The sequence below is a fragment of the Theobroma umbraticum genome, unplaced genomic scaffold (assembly GCF_002168275.2).
Source record: "Theobroma umbraticum cultivar Fairchild unplaced genomic scaffold, ASM216827v3 scaffold_81.0, whole genome shotgun sequence".
In the NCBI taxonomy this organism is placed as follows: Eukaryota; Viridiplantae; Streptophyta; class Magnoliopsida; order Malvales; family Malvaceae; genus Theobroma; species Theobroma umbraticum.
In genome coordinates, this window is record NW_018397268.1 from 2315603 (window position 1) to 2331464 (window position 15862).

Consider the following 15862-nt stretch of genomic DNA (forward strand, 5'->3'; position numbering starts at 1 on the left):
CTACTAACTGAATGGTTGAAAAGACAGTAGAATTTCTCATTATGAACAGTTTGAATCCAAATCTGCACTACTTTTTATTGCATAGGTGAATAGAGCCTAAAATTTACATAGTATTACCAGATTCTGAAGTTGTACGGTGCATTGATGCTGTAGTTTTTTTTTTTTATAATTAGGGAAGAGGGATTCAAACTCTACTCTCTGTCTAGAGAGATAATGCGTTAATCAATAAATCAAATACTCCGGTGTATGCAGAAGTTGTTTGATAGGGCTGCATTATTTTGAAGCAAAAAAAGACAAATAAAATGATGTTATCTTGATTTATTATGATGTACCATATTCCTGTTTAATGATGTTTCAACATCATATCTGAGTTTTTGATCTAATTGAAACTTGGGATATCAAATCTTCAAAGTGAAACAAATACAGGCAAAGAGGACAGTTATCATTACTCGATCCTGATTGTTAATCTTGGGCAAGTTTGATATAGAAATGAGAGATATAAACTGAGATTGTTGAATTCTGTGGTACTTGCAATAAGTTGATGCAAAGAGATATGGTTATATTTGTTCATTTTGAGGAATTCACTTGATCATTGCAAGAAACTTGCATAGAACTTTATGGTCTTAACGGTTCAAGACAATTTTTCAGCCTTTTCAAATCTTGTTCTGATTCAAAGCATAGCCCCTATCAAAATTATGAGATAGAAAGAAAAAGAGAAGGAAATAGATAAGCATCAGAAACAAAACTAATATTTATATCCTGTCTTGGAATTCTCTTTCTATCTGTCTCTCTCTCAGCCCCTGCAAAGGTCTGGCCTCTCTTTGATCTTCGCAAACTGCAATACTTGAAGCTGACAATGAGTAGAACCCCACTTCACTGACAGTCTTTCTTGACCTCATCAACTGCTGCGACTGCTTGCAATGTGCAATTGCTCCCTGAATTGGATTCTCAATCTCTGCATTCACACTGCTGCTTCTTTTCAGAAACTGCAAATACTGAAAACCATTTGAGGCATTTGAGCTGCAAGATGAAGAAGAGCCAGATGATGATGAAGAGGATGAAGACTTGTTTGTTGAATGTCGTTTGATAGCCAGAGAAAACGATCTCCTATGGCGATTGGCGTTGTCCACTGTTATTTTTTCTTTGTCAGAACTCCTCATGCCAGCAGTTGAGGTTTGATACTTGTCGTGCTGGATTTGTCCAAATGGATTTTTCTTTGTTGCCTTCATGTCTTTATCCAATCTTTCATTTGCTTTTGAAACTGACCCTTCATCAGCAACTTTTGCAGCTGCACAGGACTCATCTGAGCAACCAGATTTACCAAACAAAGATTTGAGATAAGCCCTGGAAGCCTTCAGTTTTGAGCCGATGGAAGACTGCTTGATCAGCTTAAGCTTTTTGGTCCAAGACTTCTTCCGGTTTTCACCGATGAAGCCACTTACCTCTGTTGAGTAGTCAAAGAAATACTCTTCCGGATTCAGCTCCCTACTAACTCGACAGGACTCAGAAGGTGAGATATTGCAGGATTCAAATGGAGTGCTTGTTGTAGTTGGTGTTGTGACAGTAGTGGCTAATGGGGTGCTATAGAACTCTTCAAAGTTATCTTTTCTGTCTTCATAAACAGCATTTGAATTCTGCAGTAATTTTTTGACCATTTGTAGGCGTGGAGGGAGGTGAAGTGGAAGGAGCTTCCCTTTGTAAAAGAGCTCATCAGCTGGGGAAGTTGTGGGCTCTCTTTCCATAGAGACTGAAGACATTTGGAACTCAAACTCTCTTGGGCGCGGAGGAGAGTTTATGGACTGGCAAAAGAAGTTGGAGTATGAGCTGACTTCCATGTCAATGTATTCATCATCTTCAAGGTCATTTGATAGGAGTCTTACTGCCATTTTCCAGGTATTCAATGTTATTCTTATGGTAGACTCTCTCTCTCTCTCTCTCTCTCTCTGTGTGTGTAATCTTCGGTTTAGTGGGGAGCTGACCTTTGATAGAAGAGGGAGTGGAGTGCACTCTTTAAATTGTTGATGCTGCCAAGTTATAGCAACAAATAGCTGTGGGGTATTTCTTCTGAATGTTTGAAAATCTTTCATATGCTTCCAAATATAAAATTCAAAACATTATGGAAGTTCTTCCAATGGGCCATCCCCTTACTGATGTCTCTTCTTTTTCTTTCTTTCTTGAACTTAATATTTTGGTGGCTAATTCCTCACTGCTTTTCCATTAAAATAAACAGAAAAACCTAACACATTGATGGAATCCCTTCTTTTGATACTTTATATTCAGAACACAATAACAATCATTCATGATCTCCAGTCTAAATTGTTAGTGTTATCATCTTTTTATCATGGTGGCTCAGGTTACTTGTAAAGCACTGTAGCTTACATCATTAAGACTTAATTATTTGTTGGGACCATGAAAAAGCAGGTTTTCATTATCCTTAATCATCACAGAAGGTAAAACTATGATTAATATCCTGAAACAATATTCTTAGTCTGATGATCTGCTATCAGTATTTAGATCTGATCGTTCTGATTACTTCATATGTGCTTTCATGTGTATGCAGAACTCATATCAATGAATACACCACCACCAATTTTGTTCTGATATGATGCAGACGAACTGGATAAAATATTTTGATGTGCGTCATGAAATATCTCACTGGGAAGTCAGTCCACATCCTGGTAACATTTTCTCTAAAACAATTAGATATTTCTGGGATCTCTTTAGCCAAGTTTCAAATTTGAAAGCAGCCCACATTTCGAAACCTGGTTTCCAGGCATTCTATCATCACCAGGATATTTTTATTGAACAACTTCTGTCTGTATCCCTGCACCTGTAGCTGATAAAAACAAGGACCTAGAGTATAAATATAAGTACTTATCAAATAGCTAAAGAATCACTCTCCATTACTCGTTTTTTTTTTAACAAAACTTTTACTGGATTCCAGGGTTTGTTTTTCACTTTTCAATGACTGTTTCCTAGTATAAAAAATAACCCATAGATTCCCTTACGTGTGCATTCGAGTTCCTTTGATCTTTTCCATCTTCACCCTTTGTTCATACTTTATATATATTTGTTAATCTGTCTTCTTTTTAGTTGTTCTTTATTACTCTACAATGACATATAAAGGAGAGAGTTAAAGAAAAGAGAAGACAATGAAAAGAGAAGCATGAGTTGTGGACTTCAACTAAGAAAACAACACATGATCCGACCGTTGATGGTGGTGGTGGAATGAAGGGAGGAAAATGTGGATGAAATTCCTGTGAAGCTCGAGACTCCTTTTTGTTTTTTGCTTTGTCTTCTCTTTTAATACACTCCCCTCGTTTGAAGCTATAAATATTCTCTCTCTTTTTGGATTTTAATAACTATAACAAATAGCCCCAAAGGGATCCTCCCCTTTTCACCCAAATTGTAATATAAATCAGTTTTTGTTTAGAGTAGTTGTATTTATATTCATGATATTATGTAATTGAACTACTGTTTCTTGCCTTAATTAGGTAGTGTTTCTCAAGTCAAGCACTATCATGTGTAATGTTATGAATCATGGAGTGTTTACTCATTGGATTAAGAATAGGCCGGTACAAAACACGAGTGTAGCTTACCTCAGACATTATTCAAGTACAAAGTTGTCTATTATTTTTTGTTTTTTTTTTATTGCACAAGTGTAACGGTCCATATTCTTATTCCATAAGTGTTACAATTCATACCAACTTATAAAGTATTATCCGTTTTGACTTAGTGAACTTTAATGTTTTATCTCACAAAAGGAACTTCACATATTAAAGATTGTATGAACACTTAAATACTCAGTCATAGTTTAATACACACTTCAACAATAGCTCACTCTCTTCCATGGCAAATTGCTAATATCCAAAATTAGTTTTGATATCAAATGTTATGGTTAACGTCAACTTGTAAAGTATCATCTACTTTGACTAATTAATTTTCACAATTTTATCACACAAAAATATTTTATAAGTTAAAAATGTAAATGTTTAAATATCCTGATATGAGGTTCATAACTCTCTTTTTTAAGACTCTGACAGCAGGCATCTCCATGTTCGTGAACTTTGTTTCCCTCTCTTTTTCCTGCTTTTGCTGGATAAAGAAAACTGTGTTCCATTCAGGCAACAAGAAGGGTATTGCTATGTTGATATGGGACATAATTATAATGAACTCTCCTTGTTTAAGGCCTAGTGTCGTTGACAGGGCAGGGTCACAGAATAAAGTTACAGAAAGGAACCAAAACACACAAAGATAACAACAATTTTGAGTCCTTTTCATTTCGTAAAAATCAAAGCAAGATAACCAAACAACAGTGCCTGATGGATTTGGTCAGGTTGATTCTGATACTATAGCATGAGGAGTTCATTACAAGTATGAGAGTAAACTTTCAGGACTGTATTATTCTACATTGAGATGTAGCAGACCAAGGTAGCCAACATGGTTTCCTTTGAATGCCACCATAGAATTTTGAATTTGACAGTGAACTCCGCAGACATGGTGTGGTTCAGCTATGTGAAACAAACAATGAAAAAGTATAAGAGCGACGGATAGCCATAGATTTATTAGTCGGAATGACCCACCACCACCCAGAAAATCAGGATTGGAGGGTGCTCTCATTGGTTTAGGTATAGACAAGTAGAGCCTCTTCGAGCTCGACCGGAGGGACACCGTTGCCGGGTATCCCACCAGCACCAGCAAAAGCAGGAAAGCTCTGCAACAGCAACGACACGGTTGCTAGCCCAAAAAATAAAAGCCTTTTGGAAGAGATTTTGGGGTTGGAAAACTTTCATCCCACTAGCTTCTGTACCCTCGTGTTGAAAGCATTGGAGGCCCCTGCAAAATGATGGTGCCATTCTAAAGATAAGACAAATTCGAATTTCTATATCAGGAAACCTTTTCAATAAAGCCAATCTTCTTCTCGTGGGGTTCACCATTCACCACAGCCCTCTTGGTTCATCCATTGTTCTTCGACCAGGTCACTGGTCCTTCACAGCAATATATAATAATCATTTCCTTTTTTTGGGTAATGAATATCTTTATCGATCATGACAATATCTTACATGTTGGTATCATTTTCTCAGATTCGTGGTTAGTATAAATTGTGATAATTGAAATTAAAATCAACCGACTTTGATAGTCAAAAGCACACAATATGTTGCATGTTGAAGTAAGAGAGATTATCACAATTCAAAATCTTCAATTTGTACTATCATGATATATACTGATGTGATTAATCTCACTTTAAACTTAAATTAATGCATAACTGATGTGATTAATCTCACTTTAAAAGAGCATGACACTAATAAAGACTTAACCTATTGCATCAGCTCTACCCCAGCCCATCTCACCTTCAAGTTCTCAAGGCTTGAGAAATTATCGATTAACCCGTAAACTGTTAAGGATTCACAAAGGATACTGATTCATTCGTTTTATAAATCCCATATTACAGGTTGAAAGTATTTACAGATGAATGAACAAATCGAAACCCCATCCAACGTTACAGAAGTTACAACGAAAAAGCTTGTTTCTAAAATGCAGCTTTTTTGGCAGGTAGATATGGATACAATGTCATACTAGTACACATGCTTGTTTGACTGAGCATTATAGTTTCCACAAGGTTAAATTATCCGATCTATTTGCCTGATGCAGAATCACCAGATCTCAACTCCCTTTCAAGTTCATCAAACTCCCAATCACCTATTTCCTCTGCTGAGTAGTCTTGCCCAACCTTCCCAAACTCCGACTCCAGCTTTGCTAGTTCTGCTGCAGGGTCCAGCACGGGCAGTGTTTCAGGATTCTCCTTTGTATCAGGTTTGGGTTGTGTTGATTCCAGAGCTGGGCGTGGAGATAAAGTTTCCTGCGGCTTCTCATTAGGAGTATCAGCCTTTGGAATCTCCATTTCTAAAGTTGGCCTTTCAATAGCTTCAAATTCCGCTCTTAACTTTTCAATGTCATCAAATAGCTCTTTAACTTTGGGATCATCCTTCCTGGATAGGGGATGGGAAGATGGCCTTAAAAACCTCATTGACAGGGAACTGAAGAAAAGGCAAGGGATGGGAGTGCAAAATGAAAGGATAAATTTGCATGCAAAATGTATTTATCTCACCTTGAAATCGTCCCATGCTGAGCATAGAACTGCTCTTTCATGTTATCCACCACACTGAAGGTTGTTATAATCTGAAACAATGAACCAGTCAACAGAGGGCTCTACAGCCGAGCACCTTTGCACCAATTTTTTAAAGACCAATTAAGTTCGCTACAACTTCTAGGTTTATGAATCTCTTAATGATAAACTTTGGAATCAGAAAAGGTAGGGTTTAAAATGAAAAATGCTTTACTACAAGTGGAAAAAGAAAACTAAGGAATGGGCTTTAATTGCTGCAAAACCCTGCTAAATTAAAGAATAAGAGAAGGAAAAAAGGGAAGGAGGGAGAAACTCTGCATCAGCAGGGCCTAAGCTTTAGATGACAGCTACTCATGACTTGCTAAACTAAATATCTATGAATCAGCACCTTTTGAAGAATAAAAGTAAAAGACATTTTTACCTTGGCTTCATAATCCAAATATTCCTCCTCAAGATGTTTCCTCGGGTTTAATTCTGTGGATCCCTCATTGCTCGGGCTAAATGAAATCTCTGATCTGTCTTGTCAGGCAAAAGAAATAAGAAATTGCTATAAAATAAGTAATAATTATTTATACAAAAAGTACAGTACCTCTCACTCAACTTCTTCAGGTTCTCTACAAATTTCCCGATACGACTGATGGCAGGGCCCAGCTCTTTCTGCAAAAGAGCACAAGATTCCAATAAGAATATGTGATTAAGGTGAGACTTAATCATAACTTCTGTTCTCAAACTAAGTATTTCTTCTAACAGAATGTATTTAATACCTTGTACACTGAGAGAAGAGTAATGGCCAAGTTCACAAAATAATCCTCATGTTGCACCAATTCCTCGCTGGAAAATGCAAACAAGTAAACCACAAAGTCAACAAATCCAGTATTGTAAGTATTAAATTTATAGAATTAAGAGCAGAATTCATAAGATTTACTTTCTTCAACGCAGAGAATTGAAAAACATATTCAATAAAGGAGGATACTTAAAAACATAATTGTCCTGCTCAACAGAAGAAAAGAAATATTAGATTACATACTTGACTTTATTGGTCTTAGTTTCTGCATACGAGGACTGGAGAAGCCAAGTATCTTCCAAGAAATTAATCCATGTATGGATAACTTCTGCTTCTACTCTACACGCAGAAATGGATTTTGACAGTTCCTCTTCCTGTTAACAAATCACAAAGAATTCTCAGACATCTGAACCATAAGTTAGCCATAAAATTATCAAGATGTAGAAATATATAAACATTATAGCTTTATAAAATTTATATAGAAATTAGGAAAGACAGAATCCTCACCTTTGTTTTCAAATGGGCAACAATCTGATTGTTAGCTTCATCAAATTGATCTCTTTCTTCCCTAACATTGCGTAGACGTGCATTAGCAGCAGCCAATGAGATGTTAACCTACAACATATTACACAAAAATGGTAATGGGACAGAATCCACATTTGTAAACAAAAAGTCGTAAAAAGCAGATAGAACTTTCTATAGCATGAATACAAAGGAGGTTTACACCTAAAGGTTTCTCAAGCCGCATTATTTGCACAGTTATATGAGAAAGCTCCGCTACTCCATAATTGGAAAATAATATCCATTCCTTACTAATCAAGTGCAGAACATGAAACTTACAACAGAATTTAAGTAGTACAATGAAATAAAATATACATATAAATTATTCCTATATCTTCCATAGTAATCTGATTTACAAGCTAAGTAACTTTTAACCTCGCCACTCAGCGCACCCCCCCACCCACCCAAAAAAGAAAAGAAAAAACACGCAAAAGATCTGCTTCATTAAAGCATACAGTGACCACCAATAACAACCACAAATAAAAGAATACTGAACAAAAGAAACAAAAAATATAAAGTAAAAAGTAAAACAAAGGGAACAATATATAGGTAATCTAAATCAAACATGTATAAACTTTCCAACAGCTAAGAAACCGCAACTAGAAAGAGAGTGAAGTAGAAAGACCTTTTTCAGCTCTGCTTCAAGTTCATCTCTTTGTTTCTCAAGCTCTGAAATCTCAGCTACTATTTCCTGGATATTGTTCATTAGAAGAAAATTTCACATTGCCCATCCAAAACAAATAAAAACACCAAAACCTACATGCTGAATTGCACAGACCGCGCATCGCTTTCATTGTTTCCATGAAAAACTTGCATGTTTTATGAATGGTAACAAAAGCTCAGTCAAGATTTAAATAAATAAACCTTGAAGATTAATTCTCTATTTTGCAGTGTATGCATTTCTTTTGCTATAAATGCACACCCATTGGCCTTACTCCTTAGGCTACACAAGTAGAGGTAGCCTTCTTCCATCCCCTAAACCTCCATCCTAAAGATGCAAACCTAAGACCTCAAGTTGGAATCTCATGTTCTAACCATTAGTAATGTCTCCTAGGGACTTTTAAAACAGCATATGACACCATCTAATCAATACTATGTTACTGCTGTGCAGCACAATGATGCATGAAATCATGAAAAGAACCAAAACTATTCCTTCATATGCCAATTTCAGAGAAAATCATCCAGGAAATAATTTGATATGTTCAACACCAAAAATCCACCAATATCATCAACCAGTTCAAGACACTGAATATGCAGAAGATATAGGACTAGGAAGTATAGCAAAAATCTTCTGCAGCAGGCCTCACTAAACTAGTCATGATTTTGACAACGCATTTACTTATAGACAGTAAGAAAACACCTAGCTATCAGAGTTTGGAAACAACTTGTAGCAATCATATAACCTAAAATTGCTAGACTCTAAATTTTTCTTCTTTAATTTCGCATTGCAGACAAAGAGAACTTATCAGCACAAGTAAACAACCTTCTCTCTTCCATCAGCTTCACTTGCTTTGGACACACGAACAGTTAAGGCCTCCTCCTTCTGAAGTCTGCCAATAATAAAACCAATGACAAGTCTTACATAACAAATACCTTTTATATGTAAATATTTAGATTATTCTAATAAACTTCAGAATTAGTTATAAAGAGGCTTCAGATTGCTTTATATCTTGCTTTGATGCTCTGTCTTTAAGGATTTCATCCAGATATCCTCTGAACTACAAGTAGCAATATTCCAGACAGGCACCAAGCAATCACCAGAGACAGGTTAAGATATCTTGAAACCACTTTTGCCAATTAGCTTGGCAACCCAAGGCTAAACTTTTCATCATGAATGATAAACAAAAGCAACACGAAGGAAATTTTGGTGGAAGGTGCATACACAACTCATAAGAAATAAGAAGCACAAACCAAACAGTTCAGCATACATTTTTCAAGCAACCATGAATTATGGCCTTTGTACTTTCTCGGAAAATTCAAATAGGAGCTATATAAAAATGGTACTAGTGCTTTTTACAATTTAGCACCTAAATTAAATGACTGCAATTTTGCTTGTCATAAAACAGAAGTACTAATGCGATATATAAATGTTAAAAAAAAAAGCTGGTTAACACTGTCTGTGACCTTTAAAATAACACAATGTATCACATAAAAAAGCAGATGTTAATTTTTATCTAGAGTAACAGCTTTGATAAAACAAAAATGTTATTCAGAACAACTCTAAAAGATTCTTAGCATACCTGTGATCTGAAATGCGTTTCTCAGCTTTTGCACTGGAGTTGGCAAGAGACTCTGATAAGACCTTCAACTTATCAACCTGCTTAAATAAACAATATTATGCAATTAATTTCAAAATAAAGGCCCCAAGAAGTGCTGCATTCGCTAGAATGGACACTATCCTCTTTTTAAACATTTAGCTTGAATGAGAAAAAGGTGATATATACTAAATGAAACATTTAGATACGTGAAGCAAACTTTAACAAAAGCAGGATGAATATACATTATCATGCTTATTAAACATAACAAAGGAAACAATCAAATAGCAAGAAAAGTTCAAACCTTTTGAGCATGAATCTCAGGAGAGTCTCCATTGTTTAGAGACTTCTTCTTCAGCAAAATTCCTTCCAATGTGGAACAGATTCGTATTTGAGCAAGCGCTTCTTTCAGAGCCTACCATAAGGATAGGGTGGTCAACTGTCATAGTTTCTTTCTGGGAAAATTTTTTTGGAAGTTTAAAATCTTTTTGGGGGGGAAACATAGCCATGATAGACAAGTAGCTTGTGAATTTAAAAATGGGTAGATTCAGCAAATCAGACTTTTTTTCATTTTTCTTTGGGGAGGAGTAGGCCTTGTCAACTTGATTTCAAACTGTGGACAAGAGCCCCTCTAATTAGATAGCATAAAGAGGTAGATGGTTATCAACTAACAGCCAAGGAGGCTTCATGATGTGGTGACTGAAATACTTAAGCCTTTTCTCACTCTATTGTTTATGGCTCTTCAAGAACTTCAAATTTTGTTATCTTGAGTATCAGCCCTAAGCTGGTTTAACATTTTCTATATATGAATTTATCAAGATGCATCAAACTCGAGGTGCGTAATTCAGATGGACAAGACATTAGAATGAAAGACTTTTTGCAAAAGCAATTAGTCTCAAACAATAAATAAGAGATATGACACTGCACAAACGAAGTAGGAACTCGCATTTAACAGATTTGACACCCAGAAATAACAGGACAAGTGATAGAAAACGAACAAAAACAAGAGTAAAAGGAGAATAGTCTTGAAAATAACCCAAAAAAATATCTTTTGTGGTGAAGGAATACCCATATAATATTTTATTTCTGTAAGATCTCCCAGTTTTATATACTTCATTTTCAGCAGCTATGTCTAGGTGATAAGGTTTTATTTGATTGTGGCTTTTTAAAGGGTTATACACATGATCAACCACAAAGAAAAGGATATAATTAGCATCAAGCAATTGCAAGATAAAAGAGCAAACAAAATACATACATACATACATACATACATATATTATATATATATTATACGCACACACACACACACACGATATTCTTTTATCTCAGAGGTAACAACTTAACATGAATTCCAAAAATAGCTTTTGATGTTACACTAGATTTTTATACTCAATATATAACACACTATAGCATCTAAACTACCACAAAAAAGATAAGAGAATGTTACCATAACTCAAACCAAGCTCACTGCTCACCTCAATAGTCGCTGCAGTAGTCTTTTCAGATGCATTATCATGACCGTCTTTTGGCAGTTTCTGGGAAGCACTCAATTGATCAAGTTTTTTCTTTAGATCAGAAGCTTCAATATCCATTCTGTCATTTGAAGGCAGATCAAAGAAAAAAAAGATCAAAAGTATGATCAAAAGTAAAGTGTATTCAGGATATTAGGAGAGGTTAAGACTAATTTGAAGAGAAGAAAAATAAAATAAATGTATAATTATGAAAGAAAAAACCGTTTCGAGGCCAGAAACACACAACATTTCATCATTGTCACAAACATGAGCTGAGAACTCAAAGCCAAAGCACAGAAAACAAGACAGGACAGACTATAAACATTATAAAATGGGGCTAAAAGACAGGAAATGGAAGCTCTTTGTTCTTCAACAACCTTACAAGATCAGCATTGATTTTCAACCCGTTATGGCACCTTGTGCAAATTGAAGCAGCTCCTCCCGCTTCACCTGTATAATCCAACATATGAAAAGATTAGGGAAAAAAAAACGAAAAAAATGGAAATTAAAACGCGAATCTTTGTAAATAAACTGCATTGTGAATGTAGCACAGGTTTGATAGTTACCAGCACTTCATCTTGGTAGCTAGAAAAAGCAGTAGCTAGATCCTGTACACTGCTCACTATTGCATTGTGAACTTCTTTTCCTCCAGCGAGGCAGAGCCTGCAAGCATTATATATAATTACAGGAATTTTCCAATCCAATTTAAGTTTCAGGCTAAATATTGGTAATCATAAATTATTTTCTGGCTTCATCAAACAAAACCTACAACATGCAGAAACTGAAATCATTCCACAAGTATGTTAGAAGCGATTAATTAAAAAACCAGGCAAAACCTAAATGGTGGTCTTCCAGTCTATAATAAAGCAATAGTCATAAAGTGAGAGGACTTGCCCAAACATCTCCAGGAGCAGAGAAATTTCTTCATCATTTGGTGCTTCAAGAATCTGAATAATCAAAAATATTTAACCTGCGTTAACCTCCATGATCAGAAATTCCAAAAACATAAAAATTCATTAGAACCACTTAGTGGCATTTTTTTAAGAAACAAGAAGCTCTCACTGTCATAACATTAACTCATTAAGGTTAGCAAATAATGACAACAAGATCTCCAAATGCTGTCATGATAAGATAAAATTTCAGAAAAGTAGACATACATGAAGACATCCATGATACTCCAGCAGAAAAAGTAACAATATCTACAGCAACTTATATGTACTCAAATTAGATAAAACACAACAAACTCAGATCTTTCTAATAACCTTCTTAAGAAATAATTCTATCACCAAAAATTTCTACCTAACGATATTAATACCTAAATAATGGAACTATGACATGCTGTCATATTAAAGTCAGTAAATGTGAGTTATAAAGATTCTTATTTGTATCGTTTTATTAATTTCCTCACTGTCACTATCCCATTTTATATAGTCAAACCTAGGTTGTTAAAATAGCGCAAGGCGTAACTGTGAAGCAGACTCATAATTCAGCAACCTTGATAGGAATTCAATGATCTTGAACAATATTTAAAGAGTAATGCTCCACTTATTCCATCGCACTCTGGACCCTCTATCAATCAGTTATCAATAGGCAATGTCAAAACCAGGTTCCTGATAAAATGTTAATTTCTCTTTATTTAAATAATCTATCTTGATTGTTCATTTTATCATTTTTTGAGAGCAAGATTTATATACAGAATGATCACACCTGAAATGTTGACTTTTCTAAACCCTTTAATTGCCTAATCCTCTACAAAATTAGCGAAGGATGGCAAGAAACGTTCACAAAGGCATATGATATATTCAACATTCTAAACTAACTTGACAAATTCTGATCAAAAAGCAAATATGAAAAAATGACCAAGATACCATATCATACCATAGATATTGTGATGCCCTCTAAAGCCTGGCTTTGAAGAAAAACCTCTCGGAAATTCATTGGTGCGCCCCCAATATCAGAGTCATAATACAAGACCTATCCATCATTAAAATAAAAAATAAAAAACTAGAGTCAAGATACTAGAAACTCGTTTATGAGATGGAGTAACCTTTTAACACTTCAAGTTGTTTCAGAAAAAACAATCAACAGGATTAGTTTCAAGATCCAACAAACAACAATACACTTATAACAATAATATGTGGATATGCTGATAAGGGATCTTAACATATTTCTCCTAACTTAGGCAACCAATATATAATTTGATATCAGACTACTAGAAAAAAGTCGACCTACCTTATTCACTTACTAAGTGGACATTAACTAATTCATACAATTTACAACTCAATAAGTAAGAAAAGGCACGAATAAGTAACACAAAAGGAACTACATACAATTTGGTAATCATTACCATACAGGAATAGCTCACCATAGATTGTCTTTTTGGGTTCTCCTTTACTTCTTCAGAAGCAATAATTTGCTCAAGGCTCTTCTCACTGCCTTCAGATAACCCTCCAGATAACATCTCAATTTCTTTCAGTGCAACCAACCATCTTCTCAGCAGCATAACTCTCTCCGAACCCCTACAAGAGATTGCTGCTTCCTCCAATCTTTTTATGGTTTGCTTTACACTCTTGAGACTCCGAGACCCCTGCACAAATGCGCAACTTAAGCAAGTCCAATGGGAATATTATAAGAAACATACAACAGAAAAAAGAACTGCTAAAACTAAACAGAAGAAAAATTTTATTAATTCAAATTAAGAAGATGGAATGATAGCTGATTTTTATATGATAACTGACTAGATCATAAAGCTGTAATTTACTACTATTCTACATGTCACATTTTGACATTAGATCAAACTTTTCTCTTCCTAGCACCATTACTTGAAAGGAAAATCACCAAAGCCACTTAAAGTTACAAAAAGACACACTAATAGACCAATTTGTTAATTTTGAATAAATGCCTTTTTTTTTCTTTTTGCAATTATTACACACTTCATTATTCTCTAATTGAACAACCAAAAACACAAACAATTGAAAACCAAAATGAAAACACTAAAAGTTAACAATCATGAAATTAAAAGATAATAAAATAGTTTCTAAAATAAGGTACTAAAAAATTCCTAATAAAATTAAAAAAAATTGTCAGCATGCAATTTCAAACCTTTCAAACTAACTAACATTCAGCCTCAAATTCCAATCCAACCTATACACCTCAACATGCCAATAGGACAATTTTTAAATGTATATATATACGAGAAGAAAGAGAAAGAAATTACAATGCGATCCTGAAAGAGTTTGGCTCCTTCAGCGACAGCTTGACCAGCGTGATGAACAACGGTATCGGCATAGTTCTTGATGTTTCGAGTGAGGTTATTCTTGTTCCCAACCTCCACCGCTTTGTTCACCGCCGTTCTCAGCCACGACATGTCGTTCCTTTTTCTCCTGCCACCGCCCGATCGATCAATGCAATTATGTGAAATATATTTTCCCTTTTCTTTTCAGGAATTTTAGGGTTTTTGGAGGTCGCGGAAGAGAGACAAATGAGGAAAAATATTTTTTATTATTTTTGTTTGTATGATGAAGGGGAAGATGCAGAAGACGAAGTTCGGACGTGGACCTTTTTAGGGCGATGTGATGTCGTTTTGGACCACACAACCTACCGGTCTTGTCCTGCCTTCAATTCTCCGTTAGATATTTTTTGGCTTTATTTTTTCTCTTTGAAAATAATAAATACGTAAGATATTATTTTTTATTTTTTATCAATTTATCATTTTGGGAAAAGAGAATTGAGTCTAATTTTTATATAAATTTTTCAATTTTCATTGTGAAGAGTATAAATTTCGATATTATTTTTTTATACTCCATACAAAAGTAGATAAGAACTAAATTTAAAAATTATTCGTTTTCATTTTATACATGTCACACTTTTCTTTTCAAAATTCTAATTCAAAAAGAAAACATGCAAGTTAAATTTTTAATTTTTCGTTTTACAATGAATTATTGGAAATTTCATCCATTTTAAAAAAATTCTTGAATCAATATTGTTAATTTTCAAAAATTGTGTCAATTTATATTATATAATTAATTGATCCAAAATAATATTTTAAACACTATTTTGCATTCTTTTTTTTTTATCAATTTTGAGTTTTAGAAAAAGATGAGGAAATTTATTTTTTTGGAAAATTTTTAAAATTTCATTTTGAAAGACATAAATTTTGATATTATTTTTATATAAAAATTACAAATTCACGTTCTCAATTCAAAAGACATACTCAATTGATGGTGAAAGAATCATATTTATACTCTCAAGACTTATTTCATCTCTTTTTGATATAGGATGCGTGACATTTTATTAATGAGAGATCCATATTTCTATTCTCAAGATCTATCTCATTTTTTATTAATGTAAAATCCGTAATACTCCTTATTAAAGTTTATACAAATTAAATAAAAAAAATTATTCTTTTCCATTTTATATATTTCACTCTTTCGATTCAAAAATAAAAGAAAACATGCAAGTTAAAATTTTTACCGTTTGTTTTTCTATGAATATTTGAAATTTTCATCCATTTTAAGGAAATTCATTAACCATATTGTTTCTCTTCGAGAATATTATATAATTAATTGATCCTAATTAATATATTGAACACCATTCTGCATTTTATTTTATCAATCAAAATAAA

At 34.2% G+C, this 15862-nt stretch overlaps 2 protein-coding genes across 2 annotated transcripts; both read right to left on the reverse strand.

The window, feature by feature from the left end:
- Window positions 1-303: 303 nt before the first annotated feature.
- LOC110425186 (putative membrane-associated kinase regulator 4) lies at window positions 304-2306 on the reverse strand. Its single transcript, XM_021440015.2, is given in 2 exon segments — window positions 304-820; window positions 822-2306. Coding segments are annotated over 2 exon segments (1293 nt in total). The 5' UTR covers window positions 2088-2306; the 3' UTR covers window positions 304-793.
- A 3097-nt stretch (window positions 2307-5403) lies between these two features.
- Window positions 5404-14770, reverse strand: LOC110425496 (uncharacterized). The gene is given in 19 exon segments (XM_021440422.2): window positions 5404-5990; window positions 6110-6180; window positions 6549-6642; window positions 6717-6784; window positions 6892-6958; window positions 7155-7285; window positions 7419-7526; window positions 8098-8163; window positions 8956-9022; window positions 9713-9789; window positions 10032-10142; window positions 11203-11320; window positions 11616-11646; window positions 11649-11688; window positions 11805-11901; window positions 12133-12185; window positions 13117-13212; window positions 13604-13825; window positions 14456-14770. Coding segments are annotated over 19 exon segments (2022 nt in total). The 5' UTR covers window positions 14606-14770; the 3' UTR covers window positions 5404-5635.
- Window positions 14771-15862: the final 1092 nt, after the last annotated feature.